A 25,041-nucleotide genomic window follows, 5' to 3' on the forward strand; every position below is an offset into this window, starting at 1 on the left:
TAACTGAATTTTGAGGGTTTTCTAATTAATTATTTATTATAATCTCAGCAAGAAATGCATTAACTTTTCCACAGTATTAAAAAAATCCCATCACAAAGGAATCCTACAACTGTAATTACCAATGAACTAGAGATTCATTCTTTATATTCTCATCTCAAATTTGAAGTTTATCCTTAAAATTAAAAAATAATCCTATTAGTCTAAAAATCTTTTCAACAAGCTCTATTATATGTTACCAGAAAGGGTTACTGGCATTGCTTATTTATTTTTTGGAAGGGACTCAGAGTGAGGATGCTCTACCAATCTAGATGGCAATGTTTCTGAAACTTACAGTTTTAGAGAACAGTCTGGATCCCCTGAGAAATTAAGTGATCTGCCTGGGGTCATGCACCTAATACATGTCAGACAAAGAACTTAAATCCATTTTATCTTTACTCTAGAAAAAATAGAAAGCCAGTTTTCTATCCACTATGTCATAGTGACTATCACTAGTATTATATTAAAACATTTAATATTCTATAGACAGTAGAGTTCAAATCATTTAAGATTTTCACACTGTAGTTAACTTGCTAGAAGCTATTTATCATCATAATAAAGCATGTTAAATCTCTGATTAATAGTGCAAGTTGCTTTTCCCCCTAGGACAAGAAAAATAGTCTATCCAAATCTGGTCATGATTTAAATATATTATAGAAATACCAAAATACAGGAACACAAATGGTCTTTCCTTTTATGATAGTCTGTTGTTCTATGTATTGTGTTTTTAAAAATGCATCTCCATATTATGTTAATTTTAGAAAATTACTATGGGCAATATGAACTATGGGTATACATCATTATAAAAATAAAAAATTTTATCTTTCTTTGAGAAGTTTCTTATTTTTAGTAAATAAACTAGTTACAAACTACTTAATAGTAGCGGTTTTACATACAGGTACTAACAGAGTTCTAAATTTGTTCTTTAACATTCCTCTCCTAATTATCTATAGCATTTTTTGAAGTAAATTTATTTCAGTGAACACTAACCTAAGACATTTTACAAGAGAAGCTCCACCTGCAACAACCATTAATTATCTTTCTTTGAAAGGTATTCCACTGCCTACATTCCATTTTATGATAAACGTATTTTGCTCAGTGGGTACTTGCTCGTCAGTGGAATTGCTGTGAATTCTTTACAGCAGAAGTCTGAAGTAGTTGGCCAATGTTTCGCAGGTTAGTAGTGCACTCCCTCTCTTTAGGGGGGACTGTAAAGATTTACTGTAATGGTATATATGGTAAGGTCAATAATATGTTTAACACTGCTGTGACTGATGTTTTATTGAAGATCAAGGAAAATAATGCTGGCTGTAGATGGTGATTTCAGAAACCACTCTTCAGCTCTACATGAGCTGTTTCGGGTAAGATGACAGATTGCATTCCCCTGAAAGTTGGACAACTTTTTCTCCAACTTACATCTAAAGAATAGTTTATTCAAGATTACATGTCTATATTCCATTTTCAAAGGCGTGGACTTAGAGAAACTATTATGATTTCTCAAACCAAAAGTACATACTTCATAATCCAAAGTAAAAAACTGGAGAAATTCCCAAAGATTAACCATAGTACTCAGAGAATTCAAAATAGATACATAAATAATTTCTCTCTCTCTCTCTCTCTCTCTCTCTCTCTCTCTCTCTCTCTCTCTCCTCTCCCAAATCCCTGAATGATAATAAGCAACATGGCATGGTAATAATAATTTTGATCCTCACAACAACACTAGGGAGTACAAGCTATTATTATCCCCATTTTACAGACAAAGAATTTGAGGTAGAAAGAAAGATTTGCTGAGGGACATGTAGCTAGTGTTTAAGGCTAGATTTGAACACAGGGCTTTCTGACTCTAGGGCCAGTGTTCTACAGTTACCTGCCTAAGTAGGTAGATGGGCAAATAGAATGGTCTTGAATCAAGTCCTAATAAATACTGACATTTTTTAAACGTTGAAAACAAATAGAACATGTGAAGCTCCTAAATATAGTGAGTTGGAGACATTTCTTTCTGTCCATGAAAGAAGGCTGAAAACAAAATATGCTGGAATAAAATAATACCACATTATCTTTGCGAAGATACTAAGAAGTTTTTGCCAATGATCATTGAAATTCTTAGGTTTTACATCTATCTAATATTTCCTTCATTTCCCCTAAGATTTCTCATCAATTCCTGATGTTCAGTGATCAATCTACTGTCTTAGAAAGTTGCACGAGACTCACAAGAAGAGACTTTCCTATATTCACAAAGCCATTAAGTCTGATGTGGGATTTGAAATTATGTGATCCTGACTCCAAGTGCATCGCTCTCAAATACACCACATTTCCTTTTATGTTTTGTTTATCTTGGCATTATTTGTACAAATGGTTCTTTTGGTCACAGTAAAAAAAAAAAATCACTGACTGCACTTAGGATCTTCAGTTTTATCAGCATTGGTTCTATATCCACTAAAGCAGATTGCCATTATGGATTGCTTTGTTCCTCAAACTAAAGCAAACCTTCCGAGAATGAGGTGCTCCAAAATTAGCTTGACTAGTTCTCAAGTTACAAGTCTTATCTTTTGGTATATGTATAAGCATACTTGTGTGTATATGTGTGTGTATCTTTATATATGTGTATATATTTGTATCTATATGTAGATAAAATATAGATACCTTTATGTCTAGATAAAGATATAGATATCTAAACATCTATGTATGGACACAGACATAAACATAGACATAGGTAGGTGGCTGAGTGGATAGACATTTTTAACAGGAGTTCTGAGTCCAGACCAGCCTAGTCTGGACCTAGTGACCCTGAACAAGTTACTTAATCCAGGAGTGTGCTGGCAGTTATTTAGCAACTGGCTTTATGTATATAAAATATACTTTTAAGATTAATCTGCTTTATTGACATTTTCTCAATCTTTTTTAATGTCTAGACAATCAGCAAGATAAACCAAGCCCTGATTTATAGCATTTTCCAACTTCCAAAGTGTAAATGCTCACACTAAAATTTCAACTTTCATTTCTCATAGGCCATTATGACCTATATCCAGCACACCCCTGAATTTTAACCTCTATCAGCCTGTTTCCTCATCTACAAAATGGGGGTTAAAATATCCACTTACCTCCTGGTGTTGTTGTGAGGATCAAATAATATAATGTTTTAAAGAGTTTCACAAACCTTAAAGTATTATACTAATCCTAAGTATTATACAGAAAGATTGCTATCTCTATAGATCTAGATAAATAGATAGAGCTATAGATATCGATATTTGCATCAGTGTCAATATCTGTACAGAATCTGATCAGGAGATCTCCATCAGTATTAGTATTGCTTTGTTCGGAAGACATTAAGACTCAGACTTTAGCACAAAGTCCCTTTTATTGTTTCTTGAACCAATGGATAGTCAAAGACTCTAACCTCTACACTGACCTATTTCTCATGTGGAGTCATTGCTGGGTCTCCAAATTTGTACACATACACTCATTTTTTCTCTACTGTCCAAGAAATCACTTTGACTAACCAATTTTTCTCCAACACAAATTGTTACATATTCCAATTTCCCAACTCTCACATGGACAGCACTCACTCATTAACCCACCTATTCTCTCTGTTATTTTTACAATCTTGCTCTCAATTTTCTTTAATTTTCTTTCCTCTTATAAATATAATAATGAATTTGAACACTCTCTAATTCACATACATTGAAACTACCACTCTGCCTTCTTTTACCCCAGTCTCAAGGGTATTAGCATCCTCAGTAACTGAGGAGTTGATTAGAAGTTGAAGAAAACAACATGTTCTATAGCCCAAAGTCCACAGCTGACCCCTCTACTATATGTCATCTGTCATGAACCTAGCACTTGGATGCCTTTCCAGCTTGGTAGGACCTAAAATAATTTGCATTTTACTGACATGGCTTTCAAGAACTCACAGGCACTTCCAAACCTAGCGAAGCAAATAAATGGGACTTAAATAGGGAAACTATACTATCATAAAGACAAAGTTACACAGATAACACTATTACAAATACAACACTCATTGACAGTCTTTTAAACTGAATGCATATTCCTCTTTATCTAAAACACCATTTTCTCTCCTTTCTGCTAAATAAATTACTCTTTCTCGCTCTCACTACTGTGAAATACTGGAAACTACAGAAATAATTATGTACCGTTCCATGAGGAGAAAAAAAAGTATAAAAAAGACAAACTCTGGTATGAAAATGCTGATACTATGTAAATCAGCCATTTATCTTAAGAGCTGCTTAGAAATAGTGGTATCTAAAATCCCTGGCAGTCATACTGTAGACTTGAGAGAGTTTAATCTCTCTTTCTGCATGAACACTCCTCTGCATCTCTCATTACTCAGTAAGTATAAGTAGCATAAGTTAGATGTGGGTTTTTGTTTCATTTTTCAGAGCAGGGGTTTCATTGCTGGTTCCTTCAAATAGTGAAGTATCTCTTCCTCAGTTGCTAAATTCTTTCAGATCTTTCTTTTCAATCTCATAGCTATTAATCTAATTCAGGTTGTTACTACCACCTACTAGAAAAAATGCAGATGCCTCCTAGATGCACTCTTTTCCTACTCAAATCCAACCTGTACATTGTAATCAGATTAATTTTCCTAAAGTAAGACATTGATTGTTATTCTCTTTCTCAAAAAAACTTCACAAGTTCATGGTCAGAAGCCTTAAATTCAAGGGTACCCACCCAAGTCTAGCTTAGGGGCTTTCATCAGGCCCTGTTACCAGCCCCACAAAACCCCAATTATTTGTACACATATCTAGAATAAACAATGAGCTCCAGGGTAATGGGCATAGTCAGAATTTCACTAAATAGAAGCAAAGAAATACAAATGAAAGGGTCGGGGAGGTAGAAAAGTCAAGCAAAACAAGGCTATAAAATAGGGGATGGGCAAGACATGCCCGATGGTATTGCTCAAATATCCCTTCACCCAGACAAGTGAAGGTGTGAATATACATATATATATATATATATATATATATGCATATATATATGTATATATAAAATACACACACACATCTTTGGACCACCATAGAAATTGGATCTGATGATTGGCATTAAAGGTACTAATTAGCCCTACTATTTCTGTAAATGTTCACTCTAAGCCAAATCCAAAACCTGAGGCTCCTCAGAGCTAATTCACTGCCCCTTTCCACCCTTTCTAGGTATATCACCTAATACTTTCCAACATAAACCTTTCAGGTCAGCTAAATTAAATTGCTCATGATTTCTCAACTATGCCTTGTATTTCCAGTTTCTATACAATCTATTTTGCTTAGATTAGTCAAAAGAGATTAATGATCATCAAGAAAGATGCCCTGTCTCTCTATATTTATTTGCTTATCAGAATCATATTCATTCTTAAGAACCCAGTTTTATCACCCAAGTCAGAAGTGATCTCTTTCTCCTCTGAAATCCTAGGTCAATTTCCATTAAAGCACTGGCAACATTCCTTCTTATAATTATTTCACTGTCTTATTTATTCTCTACTAAACCATGAACCTTTGTAACCCTCCAGTACTCTTTTACATAACATTCATCAGATACATGTTTGATCAATAATTCAATTCAATTCAATTTTCACCTATATTTATTGGACACTACTCAGTGTCACTACATACTACCAAGATAATCTGATAAGTATATCAGGAATGCAAAATTGAACAGGGCATAATCATCCCTTTAAAAGCTTTCAATCTATTAGGTAGAAAAAGAAAAAGTCCATGAATAATACTAACACAAAAGATGGATTTCAGTCATAGTTCTGCCACTTAACTGTGTGCTAATAAAAAAATTACTCAACCTCCATGAGTCTGTTTTCTTCTCTGTAAAAAGAGAATAACACTGGCCCTATCTATCACATAGGATTCTAAGAGTCATCACGGTACACTGGCAAAAGTAGTGATTATGGAGTCAGAGGACCCAGCTTCAAAGTAACCTTGGTCAAGTCACTTGGTCATCCTGGGCCGAACACAGTTTCCACCTCGAAAATGAGAAAGTTCATCCAGATGACCTCCGATGTCCCTTTTCATCCATTATCCAATGAACTCTCCAAAGTAGTTGAAAGTATTTTGTTAACCACAAAACACTCCAATAATGCAAGGCATTATTACATTCATTTTGTGAGCCCATAGTAATGTGAAAATAGGAAGCTGGTGATTTTTGTTAGGCTTATGAGTCTATTTTGACAAATAAATGGAAAGCCATAAACATGAAATACCTTCTCTAAAGCCTTATGTGAAACAAAAGTCAAATTATACTTGAAAGTTTTTTTTTCTTAAGTTTTCATTTTTCATTTTTCTGCCTGTCTGTCCCCTCAGGTTCCAGATGGGAACAGGAAAAAAGTATCCAACTTATCATCAGAAGGTTATTTTCTGAGACAGGGAGCCTTGGAATAGTTGTGAGAGAACTTATTTCTAATGAGATTTCTAAGCCAATTTTTCAGACTCAATCCACCTAGCTACTTCAGAAAAAATAACCAGACTTTTGAAGGTTGTTCCAAACTAAAGCAGCTTGCTACACTTTTGAGATGAGTCCATTATTTTGAAAAAAAAAAAAACAAAAAACCAACAACAACAATGCAGTATCTACATAGTGAGTTACCACTGTTTATTTAAAATTACATTTGAAATAAATTTCTGAACTTTCCCATATATTCATGACATGTTAACATCAACAAGCATTTATTAAATATTTACTGTATGCCAAACACAGTACACAATACAAAATAGAATGAAAAAAAAAATGAAAGTCTCTGACCTCAAGGAGCTCATATTAAATTGTCAGGGGCAACATATACTCAAAATATATGCACATATATGTGTATATATATGCACATGCATATACAAATACATATATACATATATATGTGTGTGTACATATGTATTTTTGTGTGTATCTAGACAGAGAGATATAACCAAATAAATACAAGGTAAATTCTGGAGAAGGGCAGGTAGGTAGCACAGCAGATAGAGCACTGGGCCTGGAGTCAGGAAGACCTGAGTTCGAATCCACCTTAGACACTTACTAGCTGTGTGACCCCGAATGAGTCATTTAACCCTATTTGACTCAGTTCCTTATCTATAAAATGAGCTGGAGAAGGACATGGCAAACAACTCCACTGTCTTTGCCAAGAAAACCAAAAATGGGGGCATAAAGAGTTGAAAAGACTGAACAACAACAACAAATTCTAGAGAAGACACTAGCAGCTGGGGTAGGGAGGACAGGAGGAGGGTTGAAGAAAAGCCTCTTTACAAAGATGATACCTGAGATGGACTTTTAAAGGCAGTAGGAATTCTGATGAGACAGTGCATTTCTAGCATGGAAGCAGCTTGTCCAAGGACAGAGATGGAAATTTGAATGTTGTATGTAGGGAATAACAAACTGGTCACTTTGGCCGGACCAAAGAGTGTGATGAGGAGCGTCTAAGTGGCCTGGAAAGGTAAATGGGAGATGGATGCCGACAGTCTTTAAATGCTGAGCAGAGAAGCTTTTAATTTGATCTCAGTTGTAACAGGGAGACATTGGAGTTTAACATCTATTAATAAAAGGCATGACATTGTCAGACCCTCATCTGAGAAATATCACTTTGGTAGTTTTGTGAAAGATTTCTTGGAGATAAGAGGCCTGAGGAAGGTTGACAAATTAAGAGGCTATGAAAATCATTCAACTGACAAGATAGATGACTCTCCCATCTTAGGGCAATAATTTTGCCCCTGTTGATCAACAGCTGTATCAATATGCAGCTGACTAGTTTCTGTAGTACAATTTTCAGGAAGATTTATCTGCTAAGAATAGACAGTTTTGGGACAGAATTCCAACTGACCCTCTCTGGTCCTCCTTTATTCCTTCCCCAGCATAAAGTTGTCTTGGCCTCGATGTCTCTGGCCCCTCAGAGAGCTCCATTTGCCTTAGAGAAGTAGTTCATTAATTGCCTCTCAAATGGCAGGCTTCTTTTCTTTGGGGATGTTTTCTACAACTCCTTCCCAGAAAGTGCTTGGGAAACCAAGGGTTAATATTGCTGTGTGACTGTTTGTTTTCTTGCATGAGGAAGTAAAACTCTCATTATATAACTATGGTAGGTGAAAAAAAGGAAGCCTCTTTGCTAACATTGTGGTAATTCTGAGCAAATGGAGAGAGGTGAAAGAGAGACCTTATTTAGCTCCTTCCCTAGAGGTTTCTAAGGAAATAAATATACCGCATTATCCCCTTGTTAACGGTGAGGTTTTGGTTTTGGCATGTGGGCCAGGGAATACTGAGTAAGTAGTAATACCCAGAAAGTCTGACCATCAGCTGAAATTCTAAAACGAGTTGCATACAAGAGGCTTGTGACCGCTAAGACTCTTTACTACAGTTGACCATGATACATGAGATGTTGACTGTCTCAGAAATGCCTGTGCGACAGCCTTGATATTTTTGGTGCTGCTCTTGGTAAGGGTCAGAACTTCCCATTAGGAGCAGAAATCAATCACTGGACTGTAACTATCACCATCTGTGCGGAGGCTCTGATGTTGCTAGTTCTGCTCCAATTCTTCCTCAGCACCTTATACTAGTAGACCCACCATGAACTACCAAGATTTGGCATGATTCAATGCATAGGTCAGATGACTGAGAATTGAGACTTTGTCCTTTTAACGGGAGATGAAAAACCCAGGATCTCTGGCTTTTGTTGTCCTCTAAATTTTTTTCTTCTGTTTTTATCTCATTATTCTGATTGAGGAGGGTGAGGAAGCTGTGATTTTTTTTTCCTCCACTTCCCCTCAATACTGTTCATAGCAAAATGACAATCTAGTTAAAGGCCTAAAAGCATTTAAATGGTGGGAGATCCTCTAGAAGATCCTTAGGACCCTGCCACTATGGGGTGGTGTGTGACAGAAATATTAACTAGCATTTCTCTGATATAACTAATTTTCCCTACCTACAACATGAGATGAGCTCATATCTCTCCTTTTCCCCTCCTTTAACAAGCATTAGCTTTCCTTAAAGGAAGTCAAAGCTATGATAGTACCTGACTGACCCTGGCTTCCTCAACACAACTTTCTAGTCACTTAAAGGCATAGAAGGGCCTAAAGTCAGGAAGATCCATCTTAATGAGTTCAAATCTGGCCTCATACACTTATTACTCATGTGATCCTAGGCAAGTCACTTAATTCTGTTTACCTCAATTTCTTCATCTGTAAAATGAGCTAGAGAGGGAAATGGCAAACCACTCCAATATCTAAGCCATGAAAACCCCAAGTGGGACCCAAAGAGTTGAACACTACGAAATACAGAAATGGTGGGTTTTTGAAGACCCTTAGAGTTGCTCTGCCCTTCACTGATGACCAGACAAGCTTCTGTGTGGAGATAATGGAGGTCAAGTACTTGTCATTTTTAGGGCAAATCAAACATCCTTTTAACTATTCAATGACATGCAAATTCTTTGCTACAACCCATCCCATCTGAACTAAAAGAGTATTGGTATTAGAGCCACCTCCAAAATATGCTGAGTAAGAAGATAAAATAAAATACTCCCTGTCCTTACAGATTTCATAGTGGAAGAAGGTATGTACATGTATTGAAATTGTATCTTATTCTGGTCCCCCTAAACCCCTCTATATCTAGTTAGTATAGTAAGTTTTTAAGTAGCTAGTATAAGGTAACAATAGTAGAAAGTAAGATTGCAAAGGAGAAACTAGAAGTCACTTGCAAACTGTCCTGTAAATGAAGGAAGAATAATGGTTATGTGCAAATTATCTTGTAAATTAGGGGAGCATAGGAGCCACTGACAACTGACTCATGTATTAGCTTAGACCATTCCATAAGCTAATAATTCAGTACACAAACACTGTATATATTATACATATAATAGAGTGTATTATAGTATATTTACATACTATATATACTATTATGTATACATATTATATATAATATAAGAAGAAAGTGAAACAGGAAAGGTACAAAATGCTGTTGTAATGCAGATAAAGAGATTATGCCCATATCAAAATTTCAAGGAAAATACACATGAAAAGTGTTTTGAAGAATGACATAGATAACAATAAACAATCCATTCTTCCTCTATTCAAAAGGCACACTAGGAGCCACCACCATCAATATGCTTTTAAAAATCTGTACCTCTAAAACATATTTTAAAAGGGTAGTTTTGTGGTCTTCTTATAAAATGAATCATTTTGAAAAGAGATTTTACTTGCCACTAAAGAAACAGAGAAACAATAGGCTTCAGAAAAAATAAAAAATAAAACACAACATGGAGCTAGAGAGAAATAAGGGGAAAAGAGAGTTTTAAAGGCACTCACAAGAAGCCAATAGAAAAATTTTCTATTAATTAGAAGAAGAGCAATGCGCCAACAGCTGAAATGATATTACAGTAATAAATATAGTATATCACTAATGGGCAGAACTAGTTGGAAATAAATTATATGGCATCTTTTCAACTTAAAATCTATTCAGAAGCACATAGATTTAATGTTACTAGAGTGACCAAGAACTGCTTAATATGTATATAATATATATAGAGAGAGGGATCTATATCTATCTATATATTTATAATCTATCTATCTATCTATAAGATTATTAGGTAACTTGTTTTTTTGGGGGGAGAGGCAACTGGAGTTAAGTGACTTGCCCAGTGTCACACAGCTTAAAGTGTCTATGCCCAGATTTGAAATGAGGACCTCCTGACTTCTGGGCCAGTTGTTCTATCCACTGCAAAACCTAGCTGCCCCTGGATTCTTGACAAGCTACATCGTGGTCAAATAATTCTCTAAGCTCTTCTTCCACCTTCCCCCCCCCCCCCCCCATATTTTCTACCTATTCACTGATACATGAAATTCCAGAACAGGAGTTCTATCCCTTTAAGTTATGGTTTTAATATCTGTTCAAATAAAAGTTTCCTTGGAAGAGGTTATAGTTTAAACTGATAGCAGGTATTTTTACTTAAGTAGAAATGACTTTCCAAGCCTGGGAAAAACAGCAGGTTTTGATAAGATAATGCGAGATCACTGGATATCTCAGTAGAAAGGAAGGTAATCTTCCCACTAGATCAGGTTGAAAGGCTTAAAATTGAAAGAGGAAATGGAAAAGAGGGTGACAAAGGCAAATTTGATGATTGTGCCCAAAACCAGTGAGGTTCTTAACTTTAAATATTACAATAACAGTTATAAATGACAGGGGATAATATACTGAGAAATCTTTTTTGGAGTAGAAGAATCTGGTCAGTTCAGATTTCATAAATGAAATGTTTTATATCCCTCAATAACCTTTCATAAAGCTAAAACCCAACATCTCATTTTTCTAAACAGGAACTTCTAAATATCACTGTGATGACTCCCCCATCTGAAATGTTTTAAACATGCTTAGAAACCATAGATAACAAGCAAATCAAATAAGAAACAATAATTGGGCAGAACACTAAAATGTATTGATTTTTTTTCCTTCAGCTTTTAAGGTTGCATCTAGGAAAAAAGCTAAATATCTTTATTATATTAAAATGGTACCTCAGAACTGAAAAGAATATGGGCAAGTATGTATTTTGTGAATCATGAGTTTTGATGTTGTTTTCTAGGGGGCCATCTGCAGTCATCTGGGTCTATGTCTTGCCACTGGACCCAGAGGGCTCCTGAGGAGAAAATGAGACTGGTGACTTTGTACAACCCTTCCTCACTTAAATCCAATTCACTTGCAGGTCATTGGTCCTCTTTGAGAATAAAGGACAAATAACAACAATGTTATTTTCTAAAACTGAATTTAGAATGAAATTCTAATGTCAATGTCTCTAGTTTGAATACAAAAAAAGAAGTTTTTAAATGTGACTATCAGGATTGAGAAAGCCTTACTTAATATTTTCCTCATTGAATGTATTTAAAAAGTCTTTTCTCTTACTGCTTAGGACTTTGTGCTAGAGCCTTCTACAGTGCTCAAAGTACGTCTCTGTACTGCTTTCCAAGATTTCCTCACTTACATTAGCCATGTCCGAATGCATTACATTCTGTATTTTAAGTCCATCACCTCTCTGGCAGAGTATGCTTTATATTTGGTCTTAGAAATAATTTTTGTTATTGCATTAATGAGAGTATTAAATTCTTTCAAAGTTAGTTTTCTTTACGTTGTTGTCATTATATAAATTATTATCCTACTTCTGCTCCTACTTCTGCTCCTTCATGCTAATCTATTGACAGTGAACTACCAATTAATCATTTATATATTTTTCTACTGTGAATAATCTAAACCTTTCAGTAACTTTGTCATCATTCAAGAATTGCGTTATCTTGAGTCAGAAGCACATCAATATATATATATATATGTGTGTGTATAAATATATACATATATATATATATATGAAACCATCCTTATCTAAGTAATTGTGAGCTCTGTCTGGCCTATCAAAAAATTTCCAGGAATGCCTGCCTCTATAAAGCAGTTAAAAACTTGTGCATGGTGTAGAATGGATGTCTTTAGGTAGTTTTCTTAGTGCCTAGCACATGAATATAATCAATGAGCAGTAATAGAACTATATAGGTATGTAATTTAGGGATGAGATCATTAAATTAAGCCCAATTCTCTACTTCTTTAAGGTTAACTATTCCCAGTAAAAGAGATATAAGAAATACAATTTCTGTCACTTTTGCACACCAAATAATATTTTTTTAGTCATTAATCAAGAAAACCAGGAAGAATGGGGAAAAGAGGAACAATGGGTCAAGGAAGAATAAAACAAAAACAAAGGCTTTAATTCATATGTTTATGTACAGTATGCAAAACAATCTTTTAATTGTTTTTAAATGCTAATGATTTGGGTTGGTTATGTTTAAATTTCTGAATGTTTGATAACATTCCTTCAGCCTTTCAAAACATAAGCTCATTCTGAAAACTTCAAGATTCTTTAGGGATTGTTCTTCTGGATTCCTTTTGTAACAATTTCCAGACACATATGACTTTTATAAACTCAATGATCCCTTTGTACAATCAGACTTTGAAGCCTACTTAAAATTGCTAGTTTCTAAGGTAACAAAACTACCACATCTCTTCTCTAGCATCATGAAGAAAACTTGCATGTTCTCTAAATGGGGCTACACTGAGATAATATTTACTAATTCTTTATTATGCACATTAATGGTATAAACTACCACATATAAATCCTTAGTTGAATCTGTAATTTCATCAGTTTGACTATTCCGACCACTGGTGCAGAGTAGTAACTTCTCTATGCCTTCTTATTCTTTATCTGGGCAATTCTCCATACATCCTTCTGCAAATCCATCTTTTATTTCTGAAGGAAATTTATCAGTCTGGATTTGAACTTAGTTTTCTGACTCTATATCCAGTACTTTTTCCACCACACCAGGCTATTTCTTTATTGAACATCACTCGGCTGAATCCTCTAGTTTGTTTGGGGTTTCGTTTTGTTTTTGATATTGCTTCTGGTTTTCTCTCCCATCTTTATGTCATCTACAAATTTGATGAACATGTCATCTCTACCTTTATCTAAGTCATTAATAAAAAATATTTAGGATAGGGTCAAGCACAGATTCCTGGAGACCTCCTATCAAGCTGACATTAAATCATTAATCATTACTCTTTTGAGTGTAGTGTACTTGAGTGTAGCTTCAATTAGTTTTAAATCTTCCTAATTATACTATTATCTCCACAGTGAAAGCCAGGGCCCCTTGGCTCATCAACAATCCAAAAGTGGTCAGATGCATTGAACCCCACCCACATCCTAATACCCAATCGTGAGATTATCTTCAACATAGCCACACTAATCAACCAATCAGTTCAATAAGAATGTATTAGCTACTTACTATGTTCCAGACACTGTGCTAGGAGCTGGAGATAAAAATATAAAATTCTAACTAGGAAAACAAGTGCATAGATAAGGACAAAGAAAATAAATACAAAAATAATAAATTCAAATAAATAAAATAATTGTACAACATGAGTTAGTAAAGAATGAGAACACTAGCAGTTGGGAGGACTCAAGAAAGACTCCATGTAGAAGTTGATGCTTAAGATTCATCTTGAGAGAAGAGAAGGTAGAGAGAGATGAGGAAGGAGTAGATTCAAGGCAGATGAGTGAGTCCATACTAAGACAAGGAGATGGAAAATGGAATGCCATGTGTGAAGAATATAATAATAATGATAATAAATACTAAAAATATTAATAATAATTTAAAGGCCAGTTTGTTTGGATTGCAGAATGTGAGAAGGGGAATAATGGACAATGTAGTTGAACAGATAAGTTGAAGATGGGTTGTGAAGGTATTTAAAAGAGAGAGAGGTATTTATATTTTATTCTACAGGAAATAAAGAGCCACACTGTCAGATCTATATTTAAGAAGAATCATTTCAACCACAGTCTGGAGGATGGACTAGAATAGGTACAGACTTGAGGTAGGAAGATCAGTTAGGAGGCTGTTGCAATAATCTAGGTGAGAGATAATAAAGACCTGAACCAAGCTAGCAACTGTGTGAGTAGCGATGGGTTCAGATACAAAAGATGTTGTGGAGGTATAACTGGAGGGATCTAGTAACTGATTATCTATGAGGGATGAAGAAAGTCAAGCAACTGAGGGAAATGTCCTGGTTACAAACCTGGAAGCCTGGAAATATGGTAGGAAAGGTTGGAAGAGGGGTAGGTCTGGGGGAAAAAAAAGATAATGAGCTTTCTATATGTTGATTTAAGGATATCTCTGAGATACCCATTTTGAAATATGCAATAGACAGTTGGTGATATGGTACTGAAGCTCAGTTTTCAGATGAAGTAATCAAAGCAATCTTTAGCCATATTAAAAAAAATACTCTAACTCATTATGCAAATTAAAACAATTCTGAGGTACTACCTCATACCTATAAGATTGGCTAATCAGGACAGGAAAAGATCACAAAAAATGAGCAAGAAATATTTCTCATTCAACAAAGAAACATTACGCTAAATGTGCCTAAAATTTCCAAAAGAAAATAATTATGTAATAACTACAATGAGAAATTCAGAAAAGAGAATAGAAAGGAGACAAGAATTGCCAAAGCAATTGGAAAGCACAGAAAAATTTAAAGCACAGGTAAAAACTGAAATTAGAGTTTTGATGTGAAATGCTGAAAGGAGAACCACTGGTTTAGAATCAAAGGTGAAAAATCTTTTTTTTAATGTAACAGATACCCCAAAAAAAGAGAAGGGGGAGTCAAAATTCAAAAATGCAATAATACATCAAGAATTATAGCAAAATTGTAGCAAAAATTTTTTAAATAATTCGATAAGCCTTAGAGTCTTACTACATATATGACCTTGGACAAGTCACTTAACCTCCATAGGCCTCATTTGTTTTATCTTTAAAATGGGGGGAAATGACCTTGATGCCTTTAATATCAGTCACTTCCAGTTCCCAAGTTCTGGTTAGATTTAAGATCCTTATTGTCTCATAATAAAAGACAACTGGCAAATGGAGCTCAGAGACAATTAAGTATTAATAGTCTCCCAGAAAAATAGAAAGAGAAAGAGAGGGAGAGAGAAATAAAAAGCCTAAAAGCCATAGTTCAGAAACCATAAAAGAAAATTGCCTTGAAATATTAGAACCAGAGGGCAAAACTTAAATCAATAGAATTCACAGGATATAATCTGAGAGACCTATCTCGAGTTCAACTGCCTCTAAATTGTGTTTTCCAAACTCCAGTACTTCCAGATCAATGAGCAAATAATGCAAATGATCAAGAAGAGAAAGTTCATGCACCAAGAGTTTATCTACTGTCAATAGCAACTGATTTGGAAAACATGTTGAAGAGAGATAATTTAAACATTGTTGAATTTCCTGAAAGCATTGACTAAACAAAAAATCTTAGATGCCATGTTTCAAGAAATCATAAAAGAAAGCTTCTTATACCTATTATGAACAAAGCAAAATGAAAACAGGAAGAACCCACTGGTCACTTCCTAAAATAAATCCCTGATTGAAAATGGTTAGGAATATCATAGCTAAAATTCAGGGCTTCCATACTAAAGAAAAAATCCTTCATGCAGTCAGACAGAAAGAGTTCAGATAATCAAGGAACCCCAGTCAGTATCACACATGGTTATAGTGCAACTACTATAAAGAAGAACAAATCTTAGAATATGATATTATAGAGGATGAAAGATAAAAGCTTACCATCAAGAATAATTTACCTTGCAAAACCAAATGTAATCTTACTGGGTAAAAAATAATGGACCTTTAACATAGTAGAATTTTTAAGCATCTTGATGAAAATGCCAGTTAGATAACATTTTAGAAATGCAAACATCAGAAAAGAAAAAACTAGAAATGTAAATATGGTCAAGGGGGAGGGGGCTACTAAATAATGATGAAGTGCTTATATTTCAGTAGGGAAGGAAAGAAAAGTTTATTCACTTCCAGAAATCTCCAGCTATGCTGTCTACACTCCATTTAGATCATCATCTATACTTTCTCCCTACATGAGAATTTGACTCTGGAGCAAACCTGAACTTAAATGGAGAATAAACAATTAAATCCTAAAACATTGGTGAGTCATAGAGATGTTAGTAAAACTGAATCATGATAACGAGGAGGGAGCATTAAGGTCTTTCTCACTCCAAATTAGGACATTACTCTCAGTCCTAGCCTGAACTTGATTGATTTGGACCACTCATGGCTTTGCATTCAGATTTGACACGTTGGCAGAAGCCATGCAGGCAGAAGCCTTAGATTGGATGGTGATTCTTATGAAAGACAAAGGTAGGTGAGCAATCCTGAGAAGATTTAGAATCCACTCTGTACAATTATGTTTTCGTTAATACATATAGATGAGGAGAACCCAGATGATTCAGCACGTAACCTATAATAATCTAGAGACAGTTACTCACCACAGTCTAAAAATTAATTTCAGATGGTTATTAGACTTACTGTGCTCTGGAAATACCACATTCTCCATCTGAGTTTACAGATGAATCCCCACCCACCCACCAATTCACACCTTTGCCAAATCACTAGTATGTCTTCTTCCTTCTGATGGAGACCAGAAGTATCACTCCAGAAGATCTAAAGTTGTCTATCTAGTAGTTTCTCCCTCTGGGTCTTCATAATCTTAAAGGACCTGTGTTTGTCAAATTCTTTATAAGGACCACATTTAGTGAAACCTTTAGCAGCCACCAAAATGTGGCCAGGTTATACTATCATTAGACTTGTAGTGTCATAAACATTTTGAAATGATCACTTATATCACCTTTGAAAATCAGTTAGTGGTCTATTACTTGGTTTTACCACTAGTTGCTTTCGATGGATAATGCAGGTCATATTATCAGCCTTCATTCAAAGTTACCAATTATGAATTATGTTGATATAAGGCGGTCCCTCTAGCAAGATGGGTTGGTCAGAAGAGATTGCTATAGTTAAATAGAAATGAAGTATTCAAGATTGTGCTTGCCAGAGTTTTGAACTTTGCCTCTGTTGACCAGGTTATGACTTTTTAAAGGCTGAGAACCCCAATGTTTTGCTTCTTCTGCTAGTTCAATGGCTCCTACCTATGAGGATTTGACTTTTGGAAAATGCTAGTGCATTGATGGCTCTTCCCACTACGAGACAGAAATATGGGACTAGACCTCAATGGCCATTAAACAAATAATTAATTCTTAGTTGATAATCATGGGTGTAGCTAAGAGGTGAGGGATTTGGAGATAAGAGAGCTAAGGAATCAAGATTTTCCCCTTTGGGATTAAGACTAATAGAATAATTTTGTAAATACCATTTACTGAAAACAGCTATTTTGTGGAGAATGTTAGAGCCCATCAAAAATGATATGTGCATTCCGATGAACCTGATAATCGGGTTAATGTTCTTGCAATAAATACAAATACAGGAATGGGTCCATCGTCAATCTTGATAAGGGAGCTATGATACTATGATGCAGTAGGTTCAGAATGGACCATATGTTCTTCTTATCTAAAGATGAGGCAGTTGCTTCTGTTCACTTCTGCTCCTTGTGTCAATCAGAATCCACTTTTGAAAGATTAATATAGCAGGATCCCACATGGTTCTCAACTTGCCTCTGACTGGCAAATTGATTATGCTGGCTTACTGGTCCCAATGAAGGGCAAGAGTTTTGTCCTTATTGTAGGTGAAATGTATTCAAGATATTTCAGTGCCAGCTAAATCCACTACCACAGTTAAATACTATCAAAACTCTTACAGAAAATGTTCTTCTCTATGGGCATCCTATTCATATTCCCTATGGAAGAATTCTTCTCTATAAGCCCCCCTTTCACCACTGCGTCTGCTCCAAGAATCCATGTTAATGTGAAACACATCTACGATTGGTCCTTCTATGATCACATTTGCTAGGTTTTCCATATCTTTTAATGGTAGTTTGTATTGCTGAATGCCACAATGAACTGTTGCAACAGTACCTTTACCATCATAAACCAGATTATCAGCATTGGGTCTCCCATTTTAAATTCTATCTATGATGAAGTGGTGTATTCTAGGTATAGGGAGAAGCCTCTATTCCTGATTTTTTTGTACATACCCATGAGAAATATTTATCTAATAAGGATGGACAATTTTTTAATGAAATAAGTCTCTCTAGTGCTTGCTTATTTCCGTCCTTTACATATAGTAACCCTGACCTTGAGGTTTTTTGTTGTTTTGGTTTTTTTTTTTTACTCCTCAGAAAGTTCCATACATTCTAGAAAAATGTTTCACATCCAATTTAATTGACAGGTCTCCTTTCCCTTCAGAAAACACTTTATTAGAAAGGGCCTAGAAGACCAATGGATTGAATTGTTGGAAGATACTATGTTATTTGTGGAACTGGAGTATCTGTAAATACAGTATCAGTATTTTAACAGATTATATACTTTTAATCTTGTGAGTAATTTTATTTTTATTCTATTTTACATCCCACAAGTGCTTTATTTTGTTCTACTATCAAGGATGAGGAGAAGAAGGAGGAGGAGGAGAAGAAGGAGAAGAAGGAGGAGAAGGAGGAGAAGAAGAAGAAGGAGAAGGAGAAGGAGAAGAAGAAGGAGAAGGAGAAGGAGAAGAAGAAGGAGGAGGAGGAGAAGGAGAAGAAGGAGAAGAAGGAGGAGAAGAAGAAGGAGAAGAAGAAGGAGAAGGAGAAGAAGAAGAAGAAGAGGAGGAGGAGGAGGAGGAGGAAGAGGAAAAGGAGGAGTGAAGCTGGACTTACTCCTTTATCTAACATGAAGAAAAAAATCTTACAGTACACAAAAAAAGCCTCAAGTTGACTGGGGACTATAGAAATAGATGAATTTTTTTAAATTCCTAGAAGTGCTTGCCTGACTATATCTGCATGCCTAGGAGAGCTGAAGCAGAATGACCAGAGGGGCAGAAACAGAGAGAAACTGCTGGGATTTTAATATCAGGCTTAACGATAAAAGAAATAAAGGATAACAGTCTAAAACAGGCCTATAAATAATACAGAATATTAAAACAAGTTGTTCCATGAACAACTGAAAATCACTAGAGAAAACAAAATATACCTAGGAATAGGAGTTTCTTCACTTCTGGTTGTTCTGAAAAGTAATCTTTCTCAAATTCACATTTTTTTATTCAATTGGATTTATAATTATTTTAATAAAGTTATTTATACATATATGTCAATATATGTATGCATATTTATACATGAAACTTCAGAATCTAAAATCAGTTATAAATAACCTCTATAAATTTTTCCAGTTCAATTAAATTCAATAACGTTTACTGTATCTAGCAGTGAAAGGTACTATTCTAGGCACTCTAAGGATTAAAGATAGGTATCATTTGTTGCTCACAAATAGCTGATAGCAAAACATGAAAGGGGAGGCATGTAGCGCCTCTCATACATGGAATCCTGTATTCTACATTTTCACAAAGAATCATAGATCCTGACCCACCACCAATGAATTTACCTTACTCTTGTCATACAGTTGATGCAATTAGCTTAAAGTCTTTTAATTAAATAGCATTGTAATGACTGTCACAATAAAACAATCCCTCCTTCAACTTATGAAGCACTTTCCCTTAAATACTCACACATCAGCGGACAGAGTAGGGCATACATAAGAAACACATGTAGCCAGAGCAACTAATGGCTCCATCACTGAAGGACTGATTATCAATGTCACCTGATCATGCAGTTGTACTGTTCCGTGGGCCTGCTTCCTATTAGGTTTGGTACCTTTCCTGCATGTGTTGCTCCCTGCTGAGCCTTGCTGATCTTAGATTAATCTCTAGTTTCTGCTTGGCATGATTGCTCAGCTGAGTGTTAATTCCTTTACCTCAGATGTTGTAGTCTCTGTTGGCCACTGCTCTTCACTATCAGTTTTGGGGTTCCTCTCTTCCAGACTATACACTGCACTCGTCAGTAACGACTAGAACCTCTGTCTTAAGAGGAGACTGACTGACAGCTCTAACATAGCAATAGCAATTATATTGATACCCACAGGAGTTCAGAGTCTGGCAGAATATCCACAGGCTAAAATTACATCTTCTATTTCCAACACCTATACCTCTGTAAAGAAGTCAGCCCTTAAGGCAGCTAGGTGGCACAGTGTATAGAGCTCTGGCCTTGGAGCCAGAAGGACCTGAGTTCAAATCCAGTCTCAGACACATAACACTTACTAGCTGTGTGACCCTGGGCAAGTCACTTAACCCCAATGGCTAACCAAAAAAAAAAAAAAAAAAAAAAGTCAGCCCCCAGTTGCAAATATCCTTTAAACTGAGGGTTAGACCTTCCCAATATCCTCTCTGCATTTTAATGCAAATGAATTTAAGCCAGAAAAAAAAAAAGGTAAGCTCAGCCATGATTCACCTATCTGATCAAAATTCTTGTTCATTTTTTTATGTGTATCTGTCAGAGGCAAAGGCCTGTAGTGGTGGTGCTCTATTCTGGCCATCCAAAAGCCTCACTGTAGTTTTCAAAACAGATACATATGTAATATATGTAATATACAAAGAACATAATATAGATGTTTCCCCTGATTTCAGGCAGGCAATGAATTAATTAAAATGCAAAGAGGGAAGTTAAGTGACTTGCCAAAATTTACACAACTAGTTAGTGGTGGAAGGAACACTAGAATTCAGGTCTCCTGATGTTAAGGCAAGCTAGCAGCTCAAAACCACAACATCACCCTCTCTATTACCACTAAGTGGCATTTTTTCAGGGAAAGAACAACCAAGAGCAGAAAATGATTAGGCTATCTCCACCTATTTTTTTTCCTGGACCACAATATGAAGGAAAAAAAGAAAAGTTCTTATCAAATAACCCATAAACCAGCAAATGAACTGCTACAGCATTTCAAGGGACATTATTTGCAATTTTATTATAGATCATTGATACGTTATCTGATTGTTGTAATAAATGTCAACAAAGTAGCCATTACCAAAACATGTTCCACTATATGGTATCTTGAGTAGTATTTTCAATTTTATTCAACAGGCATTTTTAAGCTCCTACTATGTGACAATTGTGCTAAAATGTCAGCATAGGCTTTCAACAAAAGAGAGAGACAGAGTACAGAGAGAGCTGAGAAAGCTCAAACAGTACATAAAAGAGACAACATAAAACCATACAGCCAAGCTCTTGCTCTAGTGAAGTAAGCAGAACAAACATAAAGTCAAATATTTGGCTGGGTCACCTGAGTGAGGCTTCTCTCCATTAATATAAATGATAATATAGCTCACATTTCAAAGGTTGACAAAGCTCTTTCCTCACAGTAACTCTGTGAGGTATGTATTACGAGTATTCCTGTGCCAATGATGAGGAAATTGAGGCTTACAAAGATTAAGTGATTTGCTTAAGGTCACACAGCTACTAAATGTCAGCGGCAGGTTTCAAACACACATCTCCTAACTCCAAATCCAGGAATCTTTCTACTATACTACGTTTCCTTTCAGTAACAATAATCTTCACTAAATGAGACTTGACAGTTCATACAAGTAACAGATTTACCTATAAATTAACAATACAGAACAGATTCCTGTTCATAATGATACTCAATAACAGCCACTGTTATAGAAAGTTGTTGTTATTGCTGCTGTTGCTGTTGTTGTTGAGTCATGTCCAACACTCCATGATCCCACTGGGGTTTTCTTGGCAAAGACGCTGGAGTGGTTTGCCATTTATTTCTCCATCTTATTTTACAGATGAGGAAAGTGAGGCAAACAGGGTTAAGTGACTTGTCCAGGGTCACACTGCTAGTAAGTGTCTGAGTCCAGATGTGAATTCAGGAAGATGAGTCTTCCTCATTCCAAGGCCAGTACTCGTTCATTGATTCTAGAGACTTAATACTCATAGTATCCACTATGCCGTTATTTCATTCAAATATTATACTATCAATGCTTTGCAGGGAGATTAATACTAGGATCTTTTTTATTCACGTCAAGTCAATAAGCATGTATGTAAGGTATGCTCTATTTGAAGATGAAAAAAATCAAAGTCCCTTGAGAATAATTACAATTTAGGAAGGCAGTGCAGTCTTGAAAAGAATGATGTTATTAACGTTAGGAGAAATGGATTCAAATCATGACTCTAATATTAGAAATCAATTTTACTAGATGTGCAACCCTGGATATAGCATTAGACTTCTTTGAGCTTCAGTTTTCTAATCTCTAAAATGTAAGACCTGACTCACATGGTGCTGTAAATAAAGTATATTAACACAAAATTATGTTAGAGAATAATCAAATACAAAAACAAAGTTAAAAAGGAAAAAAAAGCATGTTCCAAGAGATTCAAAGAGAGAGGGATCATTTCTAGTGAAGGATCAGAGAAAGCTTCATGGAGGAAAAAGACCCTGAGTAAAGTCTTAAAGGAGAGGGGCATAAAAATAAACAGAGATATGGAGAAATCCATTCTAGCCTTAGGGCATTATTGTGTGAAAAAGCATGAGGGTGGGAGATATTTTTTGAATTACTTACAAATTGACAGTAACAGCACTTCCTGACAAAGCATGTAATACATATTTTGGGTCTTTTAGGTCAACAAGAAAAACAATGACGACCAAACTGCAAGAATTTACAAAATTCCATCCAAGGGCAAAATGAAAGACAGAAAAACCTACATCAAGTAATATCAGGATTATTCTTTGCTCTATTGTATAAAATATTATACTTCTTTATGAGTGTTTTCAAAATGAAATAGTTACATTAAAAGAGGAAAAATCAAAATTAATTAAAATATTCTCTAAACAAATTATGTTTCCTTGAATTCTTTTAAGAATTGGGAAATGAACATTTTCCTTTACCCAATAATCCAAGGAAAAGACTTAGTAATGTTTTAATCATCCATGTAAGTTTAATCCTATTAATCATGGCAGTTATTTAAACCCCGCATTTATGCAGATTGTTCTGAATACAGTTTCCTCTAATTTGCAAAGGCTATTGTAGCAACTAGGTTGAATTCATACTGAAATGTGCCTAAAGAGCTTATTGTTATATGTTCATTTTTGATAGGAATTATATGAGGACAAGGATTTAAGCTAAGGTTAAGTTAGCTTTCGAAGATTAAATTCAAGACACATACCCAAAGAATGCTAAACAGCACAAGATACTACATAGCTAATAGGTTTTTGCATAAGCAATTGAGGTTTATGATACTGGATTTAAGAGGAGGGTTTTAAGAACTTCTCCAAAATGATCACTTATGCATAGCCATTTTTCCCCAAAGGTAGCATTAGAGCATGTAAGAAAAAAAAATGATTTATTTATTGAGGAAATTGAGGGGATTAGAAGAGCAAGTGGTAGTGGAAATTGAATGAACCACACTGACTCCATCTTGTGACTCAATTCTGGAACTAACTTGGTTCTCTTTCTGTTGAAATTGGGCCTAGTCCAATTTCTGACTTGTGAGAAAACTTTATTGAATTATGGCAATTGTCAGTGGATTTTATTCCATTGTTTGAACCAATCCCTGCAGATCAGGGAAGCTGTACCACTTCTACCTATTGCTTACAGATCCTTAAGTGAGGACTTAGTTTATGCTGACCAGAAACCCAGTCAGATCCAAAGATTGGTGCAAAAAGCTTTCTCACAATTGTACATCTGAAGTAACCCTTGTGTCTTATCCAAAAACTGGCCCCATACTGATCAATCTATTGTTCCCATGTTCCTTTGATTGAATGTGAACATTTGGGAGGAATGGGATGCCTCTTTTTCTGACTTCAAGGAATTGCCCCTGTTCGCTCTCCCCCTACCAACTTGGAAATTCCCTAACCTTTCCTCCAATTAGAAAGTAGATTACCTAATTTTGCATCCTGATTTTTTCCTTTTAATTGTCCTTATCTGATTAATTGTTTGTAATGTATAAAAGTCTGTCTTCCCCTCTATCTGGGATCCAGTGCCAAAGCTAAGGAGGCCTTGTCCTGGTTTGTTGGGCAATTGCTATGAATTACTTAATAAATTAATATGCTCAGAAGCTTGAACCTTTGTTTCCTCAGTCATTTCATCTTTCACCCACCACATTAGATAGTTAAACAGTCTTTGGAACATTTTAAAGGGACTTACCAAGGTGGCACAAGTCAGTTCAATAGTATCTACAGGTGGTGCAGGGAAGCTATTAATTTCTAGGAAAAACCAGACTTTTACATGTGAAACACTTCCTTTGTTATCTGGAAAAATAAAATCACAAAATGTTTCTATTAAATTTTCCTAGTATGACTTCTCAGTATCTAAAACACATAAACATTCCTATCTTCTCCTATTACCACGAATCAGACATTTCTATATTATTCCTTTAGCTAGCTACCATAAATTACCCTAAGGTAAATTCCAATTGTATATATAAGTTTTGATGGAAGAAAATGTGGCAAAAAGAGAAATGTCTAGCTCATGGGGTATTATGGGAGTTGGCCAGTCCAGAACAGGAGGCTGTTGGAGACAGATGGGCTAGTGTTGACAAGTGATGCAGGAGTGTGTGAGAGTCAACTCCTACCCACCATAGTCAACGGTTAAATTTTCAGTGTGAACACTTACACTTCAGAAACTGGCTGACTACAAATCAGCATTTGATTTGTTCTTTTGTTGA

At 35.4% G+C, this 25,041-nt stretch overlaps 1 protein-coding gene across 1 annotated transcript in view; it reads right to left on the reverse strand.

Annotated features, from left to right (window-relative positions):
- The window catches only part of CFAP47 (cilia and flagella associated protein 47), an 857,531-nt gene that overhangs the window by 300,909 nt on the left and 531,581 nt on the right, over nt 1–25,041 (reverse strand). The window contains exon 50 of the mRNA XM_027875456.1: nt 24,522–24,625. Coding sequence (XP_027731257.1) covers nt 24,522–24,625 — 104 coding nt within the window. The remainder of the gene's footprint in view (nt 1–24,521; nt 24,626–25,041) is intronic.

Source organism: Vombatus ursinus, unplaced genomic scaffold, assembly GCF_900497805.2.
Source record: "Vombatus ursinus unplaced genomic scaffold, bare-nosed wombat genome assembly UNPS02014809.1, whole genome shotgun sequence".
Lineage (NCBI taxonomy): Eukaryota > Metazoa > Chordata > Mammalia > Diprotodontia > Vombatidae > Vombatus > Vombatus ursinus.